General features: G+C 36.8%; 2 protein-coding genes across 4 annotated transcripts in view; one reads left to right on the top strand and one right to left on the bottom strand.

Annotated features, from left to right (window-relative positions):
* Positions 1-3,053, bottom strand: part of cobll1b (cordon-bleu WH2 repeat protein-like 1b) — a 39,083-nt gene extending 36,030 nt beyond the window's left edge. For 2 of the 3 annotated variants that reach the window (XM_058392374.1, XM_058392376.1), the window contains exons 1-2: positions 2,618-2,682; positions 2,425-2,517 (exon numbers count right to left, since the gene is read on the bottom strand). In XM_058392374.1, coding sequence (XP_058248357.1) covers positions 2,425-2,517; positions 2,618-2,667 — 143 coding nt within the window. In that variant the 5' untranslated portion in view covers positions 2,668-2,682. Of the gene's footprint in view, positions 1-2,424; positions 2,518-2,617; positions 2,683-2,770 lie in introns of those variants that run through there. The other variant, XM_058392375.1, reaches the window with a different exon arrangement.
* A 7,515-nt stretch (positions 3,054-10,568) lies between these two features.
* On the top strand, positions 10,569-21,569 carry sctr (secretin receptor). The gene is made up of 13 exons (XM_058392206.1): positions 10,569-11,004; positions 12,247-12,355; positions 13,652-13,747; positions 13,831-13,937; positions 14,909-15,015; positions 15,109-15,241; positions 15,416-15,569; positions 16,640-16,700; positions 18,722-18,791; positions 19,010-19,101; positions 19,251-19,389; positions 20,211-20,252; positions 20,614-21,569. Exons 1-13 carry the CDS (start codon positions 10,945-10,947, stop codon positions 20,761-20,763), a joined length of 1,320 nt encoding a protein of 439 aa, XP_058248189.1. The 5' UTR covers positions 10,569-10,944; the 3' UTR covers positions 20,764-21,569.
* Positions 21,570-21,604: the final 35 nt, after the last annotated feature.

Here is a 21,604-nt window from a genome sequence, read left to right as displayed (position 1 = left end):
ATTTCCAACCGTCTTTGAAGAAATGATTCTTGATTAGATGTGTCTTTAAAGATTAATTAAAGCTTAATTTCCTGAATACGCAGAAATGAGAAGAACTATCCTTTATGTAATACCACGATTCCTGCCTCTCTTGTCCCTATGGTCTGTTTCCCACGATCTCTCATTGCTCTGATTTGGGGGCAGGAAACAGAGAAAAGTCAAAGGTTCAAAGGTTGTGTAAAAGCCTGCAAGAACTGGGATGTTAATTAAAGCTGGAAAGTCACAAACAGCAACACAACCAGATAATGTTTCCTAACAAACATTGAAGAGTCATCTTTGAACACCCTTGACCTCAATGACAAGTTTGTGTGTGTGTGTGTGTGTGTGCTTGCACGAAACAAAAAGAGAAAATTAGTGGGTAGCAGACAAAGGACTCGAATTTACAGATGACAATAGTGCAGTTGAATCATTGCTGTAACAATTTCTTTCCATTTTGTGATGTTTTATTCCTTTAGTCCTTAATCCATAAAACAAAACATGTCTATTATTTCAGTATCTGAATTCTGTAATTATTGTGTCATTTCCTTACAGCAGACAGACTGCATTTCACATTAAATTAAACATTGAGACAGAGACAGAGACAGAGTCATGGACATGCTCTAAACACACAGTAAATACTGAAACATCCATCCTGAAATTCTATCAAAATTTTCAATGTAGAATGCTGGGAAGTGCATAGAATGAAAAAAAAAAAAATTTTAATTATAATGCTACACACTGAGACTGAAAGTATATAATGCTTTGAAATATATGCTTTGTTTTGTTTTTTTAAATCTAGCGAAACTGTGCTGCATCATGTCTACTGATGGACCAGTATTAACATTAAATCTTTTAGCTATTCAACATATGATTGAGCAGCTTGTATTAATTATTCAGTATATATAATGAAACTAATTGCAAAGGGATGTAGTAACAAGTGAGAAATGCAAATTTAGACCCATTACAGGGTCTACAGGAGTTAATATTATAACCCAATCATCAAAATACCCATAAACCACACTGTAAAAATCTGCAACGCAAAAGCTAACAATGTGATAACATCCATGCGTTTTCTGAACTGCTTCTGCTACACAGGGTCATTTATGAGCCTGGATCCTATCCCAGGGCACTCTGGGCACAAGGCAGGAGACACTGTGAACGGGGTGCCAGTCCATCGCAGGGCACAATCACAAACACACTACGGATAATTCAGCGTTGTCACTCTTTGCCTACCATGCATGTCTTTGGACTTGGGGAGGAAACCAGAGTGTCCACAGGAAACCCCTGAAGCACAGGGATTACATGCAAACTCTGCACTTGCACCACTAAGCCACTAAACCCCCAATGTCATAACAATTATTATGTCATATTGTATGAAGTAAGCAACTGGTCCGATGGTCCAATTTTATTCCTTTTGCAAATGTACACATTAGTGTATAGCTATTGGGTGTCCAGTAGGACAGTAGCTGTGTTTAGCTTAGTTTAACTATCTAACACAGAAGCACACTATTCCAACAAACATGTGAGTAAACTCTGGTACTCGGTGTTAACAGTATTCAATATCAAAGTCAGTCAAAGTCAGTCAAAGAAGCTTTATTGTCACTTCAACCATATATAGCTGATGCAGTAAAATGAACAGTGAAATGAAACAACGTTCCTCCTAGACCAAAGGTGCTACACACAACAAAAACAAAGTACAGGTGACGCAGACAAACATACAGCTAATCATAGAGATAAAGCTAAACTATACTTAAGGTGCAAGCTTTAGAAACTAGACATACAACAGAAGTGCACAGGATGACAAGACAGTGAAAACAAACAGGACATATAACGCAGACTCTGAAAAATAATAGTGTTGACAGTGAGTGCAAATATTACAGTTACATGTAAACAAGATCAATGTAAAGTGTAAAGTGTAATGTAAAGTGACATGTGTGCAAACAGGACAATTTTGTGTGTGTACAGTTCTCTGTTGAGAGCAGTTCTCAGTTTTGTGTGTGTGTGTGTGTGTGTCTGTGTCCAGCACAGTTGAGAAGTTTTCTTCAGTACAGTTACTATTATCTAACTATGCTGAATTCGTACAAGTGTTGCTTAGTTGTGTGCCTGCTCTGGCCATACACATAGAAGTAGCCACATTGTCATTTTTTATGGAGGTGGGTAAGTACTTTAACTCATCCTTCATTGCCATTCCACTAAAGACACAGGGTCTAAGCTGGTCACGCCAGTGTAAACAGTGTGCCTACGCCCTGCTGTAGACATCTGATTACCTGGCTCAGGTGTGCTAGGAACTGAAACAAAATATCCTGGATGGAAGTCTCTGAAGACCGGGTTGAGAAACTGTGTATTATACTACAGTGCAGTGACAGATTGGTAATGATTTAGTCTGGTCAGAAATCTGTAGCCTACCGTTTGTGTGTTTGCCGACTGTGCTGGGCGTCCTGACAAATCTCTCCATCCATTCCCCTGCTCGGCTGCATGACTCTCACACAAACTCCCGCACTGCAAAACAAAAGTAAGTCTGAATCAAGAAATGAGAGCGCGCGCGCGCGCACACACACACACACACACACACACACACACACACTTCCTGACTGCGCACCTCAATGAAGCAACCTGGCAGGAATAGTGAGCTGAGCGTGCCGGCTGCATCTATGACAAACCTACAGTGTTACTGATGGGGGAAAATATTCTAATGAGCACACTCGTGCTCTGTAATTAGCAAAGAAAATGTGTCACAAGTTATGAAACTCACCCGGCTCCTCCTTGATCCTCACCACGGTTCTCAACTCTCATCAGTCTCTCTCCGTTAAAATGTCACTTTCATTAACCCTAATGCACTTACTCTTCTCTGTCCCACTTCTTTCCACATTGCTTTCCGTCCAAGCAAGTAAGTTGCTTGTTTCCTGCGTCCCTTTCGAAACTCAGAATCCTGCAACTCCTACCATTTTTTCTTTCTCTAGCAGTCCTGCTGCACTCAACAGTCGCTCCTCTGTTTCGGATCCCCGCCTGCACACACTTGCTCTTTAGCTCTGCAGTGGAAGACAGCAGAGTACATATTCCAGTCATGACACGATGGGCCGAGTTTGTGCCAATAAGCGCCCCCTGCGCTCCTCTCCTCTTTCACACAGTGCGCAGCTTTCTCTGTACACTGTGCTGGGACCAGGCTTGTGTTTTCCGCCCTAGCAAAAATGAATAGTGAATAATATTCTGCACTTAAAGCCCACATACAACAAGGACAATATGGGGGACACACAGAGAAGCAGTTAATAGGAATTGGAACGTAACTGTTTATGTGCAGGGTGCACTCTGAGTAAAATCACTGCTCCTGTGTCATTTTATCAATGCTTCTGGATATCTTCTCTGATAAAGGTCCTGGGTTCAAATGGGCCTTTCTGTGAGGAGTTTGCATGTTCTCCCCGTGCCTGCGTGGGTTTACTCCGGGTACTCCGGTTTGTGAAGGACTGGCGACCTGTTCAGGGTGTACCCCTGCTTTTCGCCCAATGTGTGCTGGGATAGGCTCCAGAAGATTGATGGATGGATGGATGGATATTCTCTGTCACTGTTTTTCAATTATGTACAGTTGCCTTGAAGACAGTCACTATTTCCACAGTTCCTCTCAAGAAAGTTAATGCTTAATGTGTGATTTTGTCACTGCTTCTGGTAAATTTGTCTGGGGGAAAAAAGTCAGTGCTTATGTACACTTCCTCTGAAAAAGGTCATTGCTTATGTACATCTGTGATTGTTACAGGTTACAAAGATAAACGTGTATGTACAACTTGGCTAAATGTTGTGCACCTAACATATTGTAGTATAAGAGTAAACTGACTGTATTATAGCCCATATGCAAATACAGTTAAAGTTTCGTTAGAGCTACCTGGGTTACTCTTCCCAGTTTTTCCCAACAAAGCTGTGTTGAATTTCTGGCCCAACAGCGGCATCTTGTGGTCTACATGTTGTAGCACGGCTGTTTAACCCAGAGCATGGTCAGTCAGCTTCACTCCATGGAGCATCACTGCCATCTACATTTTCATTTTTTTATTTTCATCATTTTCCTGCTTCAGCACAGCTGGTCTGTCTTATACAGGGCTGTGAAATAGCCCACGAGTTTGGAAATCTTTAAACATTACAGGGCAGCTGAGATAATAAAAGACAGCTTTGTAATGGCAAGTAGACTGAAAACAACCACAGAAGCCCTTGAGTAATAGTGTCTCTATTCTCAAAAGACCTAAAAACTTACTAATAGTATTTAGTGTTAGAGCTGATACCCTGGCATTACTAAGAGTTAAAAAGTTTGGTCAATAGGGTCAGTAAAGTACCACCTGTAAGACCTAAGACAACAAATCATGATAGTCATATAGAAAGAACATATGTAAGCCAATGGTCTGTATTTATTATTTTGCCATGATTAGCAGTTTACTGCTTTACCAATTTCACATTTATGGCATTTGGTAGAACCCCTTTATCCAGAGCGACATGCATTTTATCTCTCTTTTTTTTACCAGAAAAATTGAGGGTTAAGGACCTTGCTCAAGGGCCCAGCAGAGGCAGCATGGTGAATCTGGGATTCATAACCTTCGATCAGTATTCCAACACCTTAACCACTAAACTTATATATAATTTATTTTTTTCATCCTATGTATTGTAAATATATTTATTTATACTACATAGGGCTGTTGTGAACCTGGAGCCTATCCATTATATTATATTATATTATATTATATTATATTATATTATATTATATTATATTACATTACATTACATTACATTACATTACATTACATTACATTACATTATATTATATTATATTATATTATATTATATTATATTATATTATATTATATTATATTATATTACATTATATTATTACCACATGACCTGTAAGCCCTATAGCATTTCTATTGCTGGGAAGTGGAGAAACCTGTCTAATTTTATGACCTTTCTATATCTTACCATATGCCCTGAAAAATTCTGAATTACACGTTAGGTCGGCTCTGCTCATTGTCCATTGTAAATGTGATCTTGATTAAGAAGGTCACTTTGAAAGTAACCTAAAACCCTGTTGCCCAAATTACAGATTAAAAGTAAATTACTGAGGGAAAAAATTTGTAAAGAGTCAAAAGAGAGCATGTAAAGAGAGCCATTTATATGTATGCTAGTTATCCACATGTTTATTCGCGAATTCTATGCTTTAAAACTCCCTCAGCCCTGTCACCAATTCCACATTTTGAATCATTAAGTGCAAAATGCAGCCATTGTCAGTAAAACTTTGTAAATTATATTGATTACTGAATGGTTTAAACATTACAAGGTCTAAATTCCATCCATATGAGCTATGAGAAAACATGGACATTCATCTAGGAAACTGGTTTGCTCTAATTAAAACTAACCTCTGATTATGCCTATTCAAAGACTTAATTATGTTGTATAATGTAGCACTGCTCATCACCTTCAAACTGTCCCTGAATGTTTTGTAATCTCAGTATGGTGACAGAGGTCTGATAATAAATACGGGCTCCCTGTTCTATGCAGTCATGTTTATTACTGCCCCTTTAAACATCTCTTGATAAACACACTTATTGATGGCTTAACAGCCTGCTGGTTCTCTGTATGGAATACAGTGTAATAAGAAGATACTCCAGAGCCATGTTAAATGTGTAATCAAAAGGTGCTTTAGAGCTATCATAAATTAAATCTAAATTGGCTAGTGTCATTCACATTATGTGTTATTAGGTAACCCTACCATGGTACTGGACTGCACAATCAATTTCAGTATAAACCTCATAGGATAAACCTAAAATCTAGAAAGGATCTTATTTAGCCTGCTTGCTATGAAATTTTTATTCACTATTCTATAGAATAGTGTGTTGATTGATTATGCTAAAAATATAGTGTGTGTGAATATGTGTGTGCCTGGGCCACTGCATTAGACTGGCATCTCATCTGTGCATGTATCTTTGTGTCTATTGCCCCTTGGATATGGTCCACCATAACTCTTGCCAGAATAAAGCACTGAAGGTGAATATTATATTAATATTAAATCAATTATGTTTTTTAGCATGGCCTTTCAGCTGAATAAGAGCATTTGCCTCATATGTGAACATTTTATAGCTCACATATTATGAAACCAGAAATACGTTCATAATAAATAACACTACACTACACTAATAATACACTAATGTAGTCCATAGATAAGTAACTCATTCATTTGTGCTGGAGCTGAAAAAAAAAAGAATATAAACCACTGTGCAGTGGAACGAGGAAATAAGAAACATGCTAGATCTACTCTTTCCCATCTGTGTGTGTATAAACTGGTCCCGGGTTTCGCCTGTCACGCACTTGATAAGGTGCACTTGATAAATGATTTTGTGGTAGATTAATACACGTGAGGTGCATTTCCCAATGTGTTGTGCAATACCTAATTAACTCTAAACACATTTCTTCCCACACTGTTCTATGTCAATCACTGTACTGTTTTTTAATATTATGATACAGTGATTTTGATCTTTTTCAAGGTCAAGGTTCAAGGTGAACATTCCTTCAGGACCGTGGTGCTACATAAAACACAGAACCACAAAGAGACAACCCAGAATTAAGTACACCACACAGCACTACATAAAGTGCATGTGTGCAAACAAGTGCAAATAGAGCAAGACAGCGCAGGACAGAACAGGACAATAATAACGGACAGTGCAGCGCCAACTAACATACACAATATAGGACTGTAAATACTGCATTTTTTTTTCTAAAGTTGTTTTCCAAGAACTATAAATACTCAAGCCTCTTTCTTGTTTTCCGCTTCGAAGGTAATGATGTTAAAGCCATCCCACAACTTAACTGGATCAGAGAACTGATGAACTCAGCTATCTTTTGTCATCAGGAAGTGTATGCAGTGCAATGGGTGTAATGGGCTGACTATTCTTCCTCTAACTCTCATGATCTATGAATGTCCAGCACAGAAATATAACATAAAAATGTAATGCTAAATAAAATATCAAAGATACATTATTTAGCAGGTTAGAATCTATTCTGAAAGAGTACCCTTATCTGGAATTTTATTGGTCAGAAGGTGTTTGATTTTCTACAACAGCATAGATCTGGCAGTATTTCCAGCTGTAATTTAAAGGTTTATATTAATGTTTATATTAATGTGCTTTTTTACTTAATTTTTTCTGTACATTTCATTACATTTAATTATATAATTATCACAATCATTAAATATAATTAATGATAAAAAATAATAAAATAAAACAATTAATTATATTATTAAATATAATATCATTTCCAAACTGTTGTGGCATAAAAGGAATAGCAGGGAATAATCAAATTAGGGGTGGTTGAGTCCTATAATAGCACACCCCATAAATATGAGATGAAATAGAATTTCTTTTAAGGAATTTCATAATGTTTTAACTTTTCTATATATTACAGAACAAAGGCTTAGAAAATAAAACATATTTCTAAAGAGAACTGATTGTATTCTCTGTGTTCTCTGGCTGGTGTATTCAACCTGAGCCACAGAATACTGAGAGATAAAGCAGGCACATGAATTGCTCTTCCTCCTCCAGGAAGCATCCATTCATTTGTTTCTGTGGAACTTGGCTCCAAACACATGCAAAAACTTCAAAAATGAATCCTTAGATGCTTTTTGTGATTGGTTGTAGCTGGTAAAAATATCATTAGTTGTCTGTGGCCCACATATAGAGTGAGTGGAATAATATTTTTCGTTTTGTTATATCCATGTGGTTCCTCGATGGCTTTATGCTTGTTTCATTCTGGCTAACAATCACACAGAGCTTAGGTTTAAATACCACTACAGAATCTGTGTTCATACAAGGCTTCACCAAAGAAGCCTTTAACAAAGGCAACATTCAGTGTAGCTGTTTTTACTGATATGAGAAAAGCCACATACTGCCTAATGATAAGAAAATTTACCCAGCTACTTATGTCATATCGTTCCACATTTTGTGCCCTTGTTATTGCAAATAAACAAAATTGTGGACTATTTTAAAAGCATGTCTGCTATAATAGTACTAAGACTCATTTTGATTGCTGAGGAATGGCTGTACCATCATGAGCAGTGTCGTTGTATCACCGGATGATTAATCTGTAAACATTTCCTTACATTTGGATCAATTTTCTAAAACTTGGGTTGGCACTATCAGATGTTGGCACCAACCAGTTTGGGAACATGGAAGGTGTGTTATGATTGTTTCAACTGTAAACATTGCAGTTTTTATTGTACACAGTCAGCCAGTCACAGTCACAATCAAAGAGTATGTGTGAGAGAGAGAGAAAAAGGTAGACTCTTGGTAGAGTTGTCGAGTGAGAGCAAGTCCTGTACTGGTCCTTTCCTAAGCATTGTCTCATACACTTTCTCTCTCTCTCTCTCTCTCTCTCTCTCTCTCTGTCTCTCTCTCTCTCTCTCACACACACACACACACACACACACACACACTACTTGCTTCTTTTATGAAAAATGACTGTTATCAAATTCATAAATCAGTAACATATCAATCACAGAGATAAATGTTAAGGTAACCATTACACAATTGCTGTACTATACCAATACAGGCAGATCCTAGATCACTGTCCTGTCCTCATTCCAGACACAAGCGTCAGTAGCTATAAAGAGCTTCACAACAGAACCGGAATTACGTCAGTTAGGTTATGAATAAACAGATTTGTCTGATAGAGCACCTCATCTTTCTCTCTTTCACATACCCCTGATAAGTAATACATACATGTATGCAATCAGCTTCTTGTGTTTGTGTTGGTTACTGGGGATGGGCCAGAACGGCAGTAATCTTTATCTGTTACTCTCTCTAATGTTTACAGAGGGAGAGAGAACAATGAGAGAAAGAGAACTTCCTTTGCAATAGAGTACATACCATGAGTGAAAATGATTACACCAATGTACCAATACAGAATATCTAAACCAACTTTACAGAAGCTGTTGTGAGATAAGGAAGAGCTAGATAATGGGTGAGAACTGTAATTGCTACTACTGTCTTCTGAGAAGGTGGATGCATTGTCAGTGGCTTTAATTCAGTGTGCTGCACTAGTAGGGTAGTAGGGTACATGTGGCTGGGAAATAAATTACTATAGGGAACAGAATGCAACTTGGTTACTATTACAAACATGTTATATTGATTGGAAAAAGTAAATGCCCCTGGTCTGGGCTGGAGTGGATCCTGACTCCCTAGAACATAAGAACAAGGTGGGAATACACCTACCTCCAGTCCATCACAAGTCACTGTGCACACATTCATATACATAGGGGCAGTTCAGCGTAGCCAATCCATACAAGCATGTTTCTTGGAAAGTGGGAGAACCCAGAGAAATTCTATGAAGATATGCAAAACCCAACACCAACAGTAACCCAAGCTCAGCCTGAAGCTGTGATGCTAGAACAAAGGTGAAAGAATGTGGGAGAATATTACAAATTAGTGTTGCATAGAGAAAATACGAGCCAGAATGATATCACATTCAGAAAGTGAGATGGAAAGTTTTTTATCTACTTGTACCATACACTACTTGACTATTTCTGTTACAGCTGTGAATGGCATGATGGTATAGTGTTGCTGTATCACAGCTCCAGGGTCTCTGATTCAATCCTGAGTGAGAAGCTTCACATGTTTCCCGGTTTTCTCTGGGTTCTCTGGTTTTCTCCCAGTGTCCAAAACCTTGCAGGCAAAGGCGTAGCACCAAATATTGAACCACCGGCAGGGCACTGCACCAAACAACACCCACACAACTACTCCAAACATGTCCCACCAAAATTAAGTGTCAAGATGCTATATTACCATGGTAAAAAGGGATCAGGACAGTTTATGGGAATTTTGAAGAAAATATGAGTATTGGCAAATGTGATTCCTATAGGTACCATTAATATACCTTTGTGGGTCCCACACCTGTGCAGGTAAGTAAACTGGTACCTATTGGTAAATTTTCCCTTAGGTGTGAATGCACATATGATGTTCTCCAGTGGATTGGCAGCTCATCAAGTTTAATACTCATGACATGTGCTCAGTGTCCTACACAAGCTCTGGGTGGACCACAACCCTGAACAAAATAAAGTGGCTTACTGAAAATGAATAGATAAATGAATGGAATGATTGTTACATCTGGTAAATGTAACACACTAAATAATATTCTTCTTCATTAGTTATTTTGCAAATATCTCAGGATTAAATGCAAACACTATCTGACCTACACATAAATCCCAATTTACAAAAGAATAAGAGAACAGCAGAGACCAGCCAGTTAGAGACCCAGAGAGGATGATTTAATTCATAGTGCATATCATTACTTCTGTGCCGCCTCGCAGAGTAACACACAACATTAGCAAAAGTAGATTTATTTAGGATGATTGCTTTTCTGGTCTTACAGGGTTACATAAACGATGAAGGATGTTTGGGGAAGTCGGGAACTAATATGAATCACAATGACCAACTAGTAGGGATTTCTTTTTTCTTTTTTTCGTTTAGGGGAGGGGGGGGGGGCGAGGGAGGGCTCAGAAAGGTACCAAGAAATGGGAAGCGACTCAGACTACATCATTTTCACATAATGCTGTCTATGTAACTCGATCTTCCAGTCATTCGACTAACATAGGACCTGGTCTCTAGGTCCTATCCGATGTGATACAGGACGTGATCGAATCCTCGACTAAAGGATGTGATCACGTTTCATGTTGCACAGCTTAAATGGATAGTTGGATGGTCAACTTTACCACAGTCGAGTAAGCTCTTTAAGTGTAAAGCTGTATTTGTCGGATACGGACTGATGTTCATCACGCACAGCCATGCTGGTTACCAGCTTAGAAATGTCCACATGGGTTTTTGAGAAGAGGCGCGTGCTGTTAACAGAAGAGAAGGTGAACATCTGTCCTGAAGGTTGTGGAGAGAGCGTCGCTTCAACTCCGACACAATGAAGCTTTCGGAGTTCCACAAAGCTGCAGTAGTGGCTCTCATCACTTTCTGTACACGCGTGAGTTATTTATCATAGCGATCATTGACCTCCATTGAAAAAAAAAAAAAAAATCAGTGCCTTTTTAATGGTGACACATTATAACAACTGAGTAGTCTACAGTTCTTTTTTTATTAACCTTATTAACAGTCTTTATTAGCAACCTTCTTTCTCATATGAATGTTTTAAAGATTTTATCTCACTGTTCTTCAAGTGTCTAATGATTCAAAACAGCGAGTTTATTTTATGAAGTGTAAAAACACCGGTTAGTATACATGCTCATGATAGTTCCACTTCAAGGAAAATGAATCCAGATCATTTGGTTTAACCTGAACAAAACAGTGAAACTCATTATCTGAAACAAGAGTAATACAAGCCACCAAAAACAACACACTAAAACAGTGAGATGCTTAAGGTAAACATGCTCAGAGGCAAATCATGTTTACTGTATGTAGATGTAATATAATTTAGTTTGTTTCACTGCTAATATCCTAACATACACAGCCATTTTGTTACTTGTTATAATGAAGAAACTTTTATAAATCCTAACTCGCTTGTTTTATGATTGTGAAGTATGCTTTTTTGGGATTTAACGTTTAACTATTTCAATAAGCAAGACTCTTGTGTTGTTGTTTATTTGTTTATTTGTTGTTTACAATTTTGCTTTTCAGAAACTTAATAGTATTGTTCAGTGTTTAACATTTAAACATCAGCGTTTAGTTCACCTAGTTCATTCTTATATTTGCTGTATACATTACTGCCTGTTGTTTTTGTCTAATAGTTTAATTTTTCCCTAATATTGGTTGCTATGCTTTATTTGAATATGATTTTTTAAACTGCAGTTAAGACTATAGCCCTGATATATATATATATATATATATATATATATATATATATATATATATATATATATATATATATATATATGTATCATGTTGGCATCTAAAATATTTACTGTGTATACAAAATATTTTAAGGGCTAGAAACTTACATCCCAGAATGGTAAATGATTCAATATTCAAGATTTTATTTGACAGGTACACAGTTATACCCAGTACACAACTTGCAGAGAATTGAAAACTTGTCCTAAACCTTCTTAGAATGTGTATATAAATGACTAAATTGAAAAATAAGAAATTAAGAAGAAATAAGAAGAAATAGAGTAATTGTACAAGAATGTGCAGGTGTGTTATATGCAGTAACAATAACTGTCCTATTACTCAGTTTATAGTCTATCACAAATGATTGCTTTTGTGTGTGTAGGTAAAATCCATCCCTTTAGAATGTGATCCCGAGTACCTGTGGCATCAGGAGGAGGAGAAATGCAACAATCTCATTCACCAAGACAACATTACACACACTAACTCTACAGGTGATTGATATATACTCATACACACACACACACACATGCATGACCTCTCCTTTTTTCACTATTCAGTCGCTCCTAAACTGTGCCTAAATATTGGGTTCAGAAGATGATAAAACTACATGGGGTTACACATATTACTGTCCACACCTAGGCAATTTCATATCCATGTGCGTATATGTTATTGGACAAACATGTCATTTTGGTTTATCTTTGGAATATGTAAACTGATACGGTAGTAAATGTGATGAATAACCACCATGATGCAGTGCTGCTTGTTATCACATTAAACATGTTGCCCTGTCCACCTCAACCAGTTCCCATACACAACCTCAACTACGTCACTGAGTCACTTACTTCCTTCACCAAGGATATTTATTTTAGTTTAGTTTTTTTCACTGCTTTAATATTTCCGGAAGTGTCCAAATGGATATTTTTAGATTACGGTCTGCATAATTTGAAGTTTAACATGGACTGATTTTAGGCCTGTATGATGGCTTACTAGAGCTGTCAGTAACACCAGGCTTGCACACACACCATAAATAGCAGTCTGTCAGTACACTGACATTAAAATAACACTCACTCTTTCTCTCTCTCTCTCTCTCTCTCTCTCTCTCTCTCTCTATCTATCTATCTTTCTAACTCTCTCCCTCACTCTGGTATTCTCAATCATTATATAAATAAATCATCTAAGACAGAGAGATCCGCAGTTGTTTCCACCTGTGTGAAACACACTTATAATAACAAAACATCTCTGTTTTCCTGCTGTTAATCACAAGACCAAGACATTACAGCACAACAGAGAAAAATCTGCATCCGTAATGTCTGCTGTCTTAAAAGGAAAGCATTCATCAGCATGTGAATGGTTCCTCTCTCATGATTGATACTGTGTGTATGTTTGCGTGTGCGTGTGTGTGTGCATGTGTTCAGTTCCTGATTTCTTCTGACTGATTATATCTCCTGACTGGCTTACTCAATTACAGCTACTATGAACGAGAAGACCATTTAGATTGCATGTCATCTATTATCACATTATTGTATGTGATGTGCAAAATTAAAGGGAACAGAGTTTTGGAGACTCAACTGTAAGATATTATTGGCTGATGCAGAGATATTATATTTCCTGTAAACATTATGGACAAAAACATTTTGTTTATTTCTCATCATTAACCTATGAACCTTTAGATGTCAAAAGAGAAGGAATGGTCATCTATCAAATGGGAAGTTTTCAGTGTATATAATCTTCAAACAGAAATAATGCTAATAATGTCTGCATCCTTTCCCCTTATATGACCCCTGTAGGCTGCAGTGCATTATGGGACGATGTGAACTGTTGGCCTCGTGCGGAGGTTGGAGCTGTGATCTCTCAGCAGTGCCCCAAGTTGCTCAGGGTCAAAGGTTGGTTTGGTGGTGGTTTGAAGCCGGCCATTCATCACAGCTATGTTATTATAGAAATGATATGTGTTTATCTTTATGAATAGGAAATGTAAGGAGAAACTGTACAGAGAACGGGTGGTCCGATCCTTTCCCACCGTACATACTGGCCTGCGGATCCATCAATGGGGTAGTGCACCAACCCTCAGACATGGTACGATTAACACAACTTTGTATTTGTATATATGAATCATCCTTTCAGAGATGGTATTAGTTTTTTCAGACAGATAGATTTATAGCTGTGTGTCACCATTGTAGTAGTGTAGACCTGATGTGGATATTGCTACAATGCCCTAACCTTTCTTCATATAGAGAGAATTAGCAATAAATTTGTCATCATGTCTAGACTACAGCAATTCTTTGTTTACTTGCCTTAGTTGATGGAGCTCTGGCTTGTCTTGAGCTTGTCAGTAACGAGTAAACATAGCAAGCACTTTCCTCCAATTGTGGTGTCCTTGGTATTTTTGCAGACACGTCTGGGTCGTTTGAGCGATTTATTATTCCAAAACACTAGTTAGTGTCATGGTTCCAATAAGCCTTTAAAATCTCTGAAATAAAAGTACATCTTTGAAGTTATATGTAGTGAAGTGATCCAAATATTTTTTTGTTTGTTAGATTGTTCAAATTCTGGGAAATGCGTTCTCGTGTGAATTTTAGTTGAACTATTCCAGTTAAAATATTTATATATCATAAAACATCAAAATCTTGCTACAACACCAATTCTGGTGAACAGTGAATTTTAGAATACATTTTAAACTGCTGATGCATTACATGGCGATGGCTCTGAATATAGTTCTGAATTGCTGTTTCCTTGTAATAAACTATGATGTCTTTGCTCTTCCATCCAAGGGCTCCTAGCTATCCCAAAAACAAATAAAGTGTAATAACAGTAAACATGCATACTGTAGTAATCATGATAATCTTCACATGTGATAAACAGATTGAAAAATCTGGTTTAAAAAAAATCTGGAGATTAGGTTGAAAAATGGTGTGGTATTTCTTTATTCAGCAACAGAGATAATCCTAAATTTAGTTTTTTCTTTGTTTTTATCCATTGCTGTATGTAGTGGAAATGATGCACAAGTACATAAAAATAAATGTTTCTAATACTGTGTGTGTGTGTAGCTGCCATCACCTAAGTACTTCATGGGGGTAAAGATCATGTACTCAGTGGGCTACAGCATCTCAGTGATTTCGCTCGCCATTGCTTTCATGCTGCTGTGTGTGTTCAGGTACAGCTTTGTAAGTGTGTGTATGTTGCTTTAATATAAAAAAATGTATCTGCCTGTAATATAAATACATTATGGAATGTTGTCTTTTCTCAGAAAGCTCCATTGCACTCGGAATTTCATTCACATGCAGCTATTTCTCTCCTTCATTTTGCGGGCTGTTTTCATTTTCATCCGAGATGCAGCTTTGCACAAGTCACAGGATTATTACCACTGTGAATATCACCCGGTACACACACACACACACACATACAATGAGCACTCTTATCTGGCAAATATGCACACACAGACTAGCAATACACAAATAGTTATAGCTTATAGCTGAAAATAATTGACACCACTAATTAAATGTCCTGTGTATTTTCTCCCACTGTGTTAAATATGGCTTTGTCTTTTCTTTCAGATTGGCTGTAAGGTTGCACTGATTTTCTCTAACTATGGAATACTGGCTAACTACAGCTGGCTGCTGGTTGAGGGTCATTACCTGCACAGCCTCATCCATCTTTCCCTACATTCCCCAAGAAAACGCCTGCACTGGTACATCAGCTTTGGCTGGGGTATGTCTCTCTCTCTCTCTCTTTTATGTACACACACAAAATGTTCACACTAGAATTATTGACAATCTTCAAGAGAATGGAATTCATTCATTCACGGTTAGTAAGTGCTTTATGTTGGTCAAGGTCACACTGGATCCTGAGTCTACCCTGAGATCTCAGGAATACACATTGAATGGGGTGGAAGTCTATGACTGGTCACTATGCATACACACATTCACATCCAGGAGCAATATAGAGTAACTAACAACATGTTTCTGGGGAGTGAGAACCCAGAGGAAACCCAAATGGGTAGAGGGAGAACATGAAAATCTCCACCCAGACAGTAACCAAAGCTCAAGAACGAACCACAGACCCCTGAGTGGTGAGATGGTAACACTACCCACTGTACCACCAATAGCTTTCTGACTCCAGAAAAATGGGTTGTCCAACTATGAGGTTGTAAAATACCATTGGCATTAATCAAGATAGAGTAAACTAGGCAAGGTTTAACAGAAAAGAGACAGATGATTGTTGACCTTGAATTGGAAAGGGTAGTCCAAGTATCTCCAACATTGTTATAAGATTCTTAATGCTGTTATTCTTTCAATGGGGGTCTTCACCCATAAATGTTTTCACAATTTTAGGGGTGTCAGTAACATTTAATCAAGTCATTTGAAGAAAAAAATGTACTGCTAAAGAAAATATTTTAGCGTTTGTAAAAATTCAGACCCCCAGTAGGGTTATGCTCAAAGTAATATTCACAGAATGTGTTATTGTCCTTTTTGCTCATTTTCATGAAGGCTGCCAATAATTCCACAGTGGATTCCAGAATCTCTTTTTACACAATTTCCTGCGAAAAACACATTTTTCGCAAATACACTAACACACATTAATATCTCTCAAACGCACACACAGCTATGTACGCCTAGCTATATAAACATTTCCTGGAAAAAAACAAATGGGTCGTCTTTCTCATATTGCTATTATCAACATTTCACTGTGATATTTTATTACACTGGTGAATGCTGGAATGGTGAAAGTTCAAGCTTGTTGTGCTGACTTAAGCACTTGCTCTGTTCCTTTTCTCTCAGGCATGCCTGTGCTCATCATCATCGTGTGGAGTGTGGCCAAATATCTGCAGGAGGATGAAGGGTGTGTTCACACAGACCAAAATATCAATACAATATAATGTATTGCTTTACAAAATTCTCCACACATGCTGCAGTACATCCGGCAACAGTCAGTTTCTGAACATTGCTAGAAAAAGAGATGCACTGCCCTCATTTGTCTGATACCTAAAATTATAATATGCAGTAAATGTATACATACAGATTTAGTGTAATATTACATGCCAGGTTTGTGATTGCCAGATTTAGCCTATTGGAGACTATTTTCTAGAGTCTGCTTACTGTAGAAGACAGGGTAATGTGATGCAGCCTACCATAAAACAAAATGAGGAAGTTGATCCTTTTTTATTCCTCTTATACCACACATTTTCTCAATATTTCTGATCTTTTTTCTCATTGCTCTCTTACATTTCTTCTGTTTAGTAATGAATGGCACATCATACATAATACATATATATATATATATATATATATATATATATATATATATATGTATGTATATATATATATATATATATATATATATATGTATTATGTATGATGTATATATATATGTATGTATATATATACATATATGTGGTCTATGGTATATATATACATACATATATATGTGTGTATATATATATATATATATATATATATATATATATATATATATATATATATATATACAGCTCTGGAAAAAAAATAAGAGACCACTGCCCAATCTCCAGATTTGAACCCTATTGAAAATCTCTGGTGGAGAGCATGGAGCCAAAACACATGCAAATCGGGGTTATTCCACCAAATACTGATTTCTTAATGTTATTTAGCCAAAGCATTAACACAATTTGTTTACAAATTATTTGCCATTTGTTTTATTTGAGTTATTAAAGCTCTGCAGATACTGCATGATCTTGGGTTATTTTGATGTGTTGTCATTTCCTTTAAATATACACTCTAAAGAACAATAGTTATATTTTGAATTTAGGAGGAAATATTGTCAGCAGTTCACAAAAAATGTCTCACCAAATCTCACCAATACATAAACCTGTAAGAAAAAAACATAAGAAACTGATTGCAGTGGTCACTTATTTTTTTTCCAGAGCTGTATTTATATATATATATATATATGTTGTGGAATGGTCATAAGCAGATATCCTGCTACACTAAACTGCTAAACTGCTAGATATATACAGTATATTAAGCTACACTGAGACATGCAGTGATTTTATTGCTGCGAGCCTCCAATCCCCAGTGGTAGTTCCTGCAACTGGTTGCCACTGGTGACACAACTATCATTCCACGATAGACAATAAATCAGTTTTTTTTTTTTTGAGCTAAAATGAGACATTCTAGAAGGATAGTGTTTTGGTATAAAATTAACTAGTGTATATATACATCATATCATAAGAGATGCAGAGAAAAGCAGTTTGTGCTCTTTGCCACTGCAGCCATCCAAGTGCAAGTGTAAGTTCCTTACTGTCTGGGTCCACAAAAGAGGAGTCGAATCACCTGTGCTCTTGTGTTTTCACTCTCACTGATGTGTTTTAAGTTATTTGCATAAAGTTAATCTTTTCTCAACTTTGTTACATCGCTGGATGCCTCCATCTAGTTGCCAATGGTCACTGGAGGAGACTGGAGGATGCTAGCTCTCATTGAAAATGAATGCTCTCCGCTTGCTTTGTGGCTGTGAGTCGCTGTATAACATAACAAAGTACAAAGTTAAGGAAGTAAAACTCAGACATCAAATACAGTTTGATTCTCCGAGTACATCTAAAGTCATAGGAATGTTATAAATATTGAATTTTTACTTATGACCAAACTGTTGTTTTTATACACTGCATTTTACACCCTGTGTTCTACATTATTGCTCATAGAGGTGACTTTTAACAACTAATAGATGATATCAACTAGAAGCAGATGCATGTGCTGTAAATTCAAATACCTGTCACTTGCATTTTCTCTAATCACTAAATTCATCAAAAAATGTAAATGTTTTATGAATCTAAATGAAGTCATCTTAGTGACATTTTGTCCTGTGCGTGCGTTTGGGTGTGTGCGCAGGTGTTGGGAGACAAGAAGCAGAGGCTGGATCTGGTGGATTTTGAGAGTTCCTGTAATCCTGTTCATTACTGTAAGCAAAGCACAGACATACTTTCCCAAAGTTAGAAGACTCTTGTCATCTAACCCTAGTCAGAAACCACATCTAAAGAATACTGATTATTATTATTATTATTATTATTATTATTATTATTATTATTATATTCCTATCTACATTCAGCATCCTTCGGAATTAGCTATCGGAATTAGCTAATGTTTAACAATGTGTTTGTTTTCATTCATACACATAAGACGAACCTCCTGTTTTTCCTGAGAATCATTCAAACCATAGTAAGCAAGATGAGAGCTCCGGACACGATTGGAAATGAGTTTAAACAGCACAAGTAAGTTAATCGCAAAACAGCCAACACTAAGCACCACATAAAAATGTTCCAGGCAAACAGGAAAGAAGCAAGAGACACAGAACAGATGGAACAATTCTTTTAGTTTAAACTACTTTTGTGATGTGGTTTGTCTGCTGTATTGTATGAAGGAAGCTGGCCAAGTCCACACTGCTGCTCGTGTCACTGTTTGGTGTGCAGTATGCCCTCTTCGCTTTTTTCCCTGATGGAGTCAGCACCCTCACTTTCCAGATCTGGAACGCCATCGAGCTCTCCCTGGCCTCCACACAGGTGATGGTTTATAGTAGATGCATAAGGTATAAAACCTGACCAGATTATGCTGTTATAGGAAAATAATCAACAATGGGTTGTTGCATTGCAGCCAGACATGGTCAATACCCATAAGGTTTCTAATCATTCTCCTCTTATAGTGTTTTATTCCTCCTATTCCACAGCGAATGAGTGATTGAATGTTTGTAGTATTTTTATGTATGTGGAATTATTACTGTAACCAGCAGATGAACTGATTAGATTTAGTAGTTAATCCAAAAAAGGTCAAAGACACAGTAAGGTCAAGTATCTGAAATAGTTTTTCACAAACAAACTCAGTTTATCATGTTACCAAGAATCCAGAAAGCTGAAAACCTTCTTCCTTGGCAGAGACTCCTTCCACAAATGTTCCATGAATAAATAAACATCTGCTTACAGAAAACTTCACTTTATGTAAGACCTTATGTAAGTTCATCTTAAGTACTATAAATTCTTTTTTACTTCATAACAACAATTTTCACAAATCAATTCATTGTGAATGTATTAGAATGACCATGATATAAACATTTGATTTGCCTTCAAGTTGACACTATCTTGCTATAAATTTACATCATACAATATAATTATTCTTATACCACAGTGCTTTTAAATTTTCAGACCCAGTCATCGTTTGTATTGCTTTATAAGCATGGACCATTGTGTTTTATTCAAAACATAACAGGATTACTGATTTTTGTCAGGCACTAAATATAGCACAGGCACTAATTGTATACTAGTCTAAAATCCAGACTATAGCCCAGGCATTGAGAGATGTGACTGTGTGTGTCTCATCTGTTGTGCAGGGCTTCATAGTAGCGCTTCTATACTGCTTCCTGAATGGAGAGGTAAGTGTTTTTGACTCATGATCTCTCACTCATTACAGATTTTTTTCTGGAGGTTGAAATAAGGGCAATAGTACAGGTTTCCAAGCACAAAGAATTGCACAGAGAAATTACAGAAACTAATTATTATTATTATTTGCTCAGGATTTTTTTTTTTAACTTACTAGAGTCAGCACTAAAACATTTACTATACAACAAATAAGTCTAAAAGTATCTAAAAATATTAAACCATTCCGTATATATTTTTTCAGTTGTCTGATAAAAGTATTTTGGAATATATTACTCTTTTATCTCCGACCCCTGCTTGCATTTGCTTTTCTTATTTAAACCTTCACAGTACATTTTAACCTCTGACCTTCGACAGGTTCAGCATGAAATAACACGGCACTGGAGACGGTGGCGTCTAAAGCAGCGTGTCCATGGAGACGCCAGATTGCATCATGGCTCCCTAAGCCAAAGTGGTCTACCGCTCACACAGATCTTACTCTTAGCCAGAGTTAATAACATATCCTAATAAACACACAGCTCACCATAACACGGTTAAACACGATAAAATGTTATACCCAAATCTACTGTAAAGAAAAAATGAGCTCTTACTAATTACAAACATGACCAAACAACTCAAACTATAAACATTAACAGTGATCTACATTAACAGTCTCAGTGTATTTTGACTGCTAGATGCACTATGGCTGAAAGAAGAATGTTTGTCTCGTGTGCGCACACACACACACACAGTTTCCGTTGCCAGGTTTCAGTCCCATTAATCTGCTGTTAATAGAATCATAGTTGACTTTGTAATAAAGCATTTTACCAATCTACTTAAAACACTGCAAGATAAGAAAAATGTTCTATGCTATATTTATACAGTATGACACCATAAAGTGGCTTTAAAGCTACAAACAGCAGACTCTAAATAAATGGCAGAATATTCATTTTTCTTATATTATGTTTGTTATCTGATGTTATAAATTAACACTGTTTGTGCAAACAGCACCAAATCCTTCGAGACATGTTTTAAAAAATGATCTTCACTAACCTGAACACTTCATACAATATATTATTTAAATGATCTAGGACCATGTTCAGCGGACATTGTTTACTATACTTTTAGTTATATATTCCTAGCCAGGGGCTTGTTTACAAAAGTGAAAAATCACCCCTCCAGTTTCAATACCATTTAGCTTGTTGTGTCTATGGTATGGAAAAAAACAGGTTATAAAGCACTGAAGGTGATATTAATAATACTGTTGCTACATGTTCTTTGTCGTCACTTGCTATATAGGGTAATGATGTAGTTTTTGCTGCTGCTTAGTATAATCATTTAGAAACATGATTATCTTTGTAACTTTGTG

This window comes from Hemibagrus wyckioides, linkage group LG06 (assembly GCF_019097595.1).
Source record: "Hemibagrus wyckioides isolate EC202008001 linkage group LG06, SWU_Hwy_1.0, whole genome shotgun sequence".
Lineage (NCBI taxonomy): Eukaryota > Metazoa > Chordata > Actinopteri > Siluriformes > Bagridae > Hemibagrus > Hemibagrus wyckioides.
The sequence above is the reverse complement of the archived record's forward strand: the minus strand, read 5'-3'. Positions and strand labels throughout refer to the sequence as shown.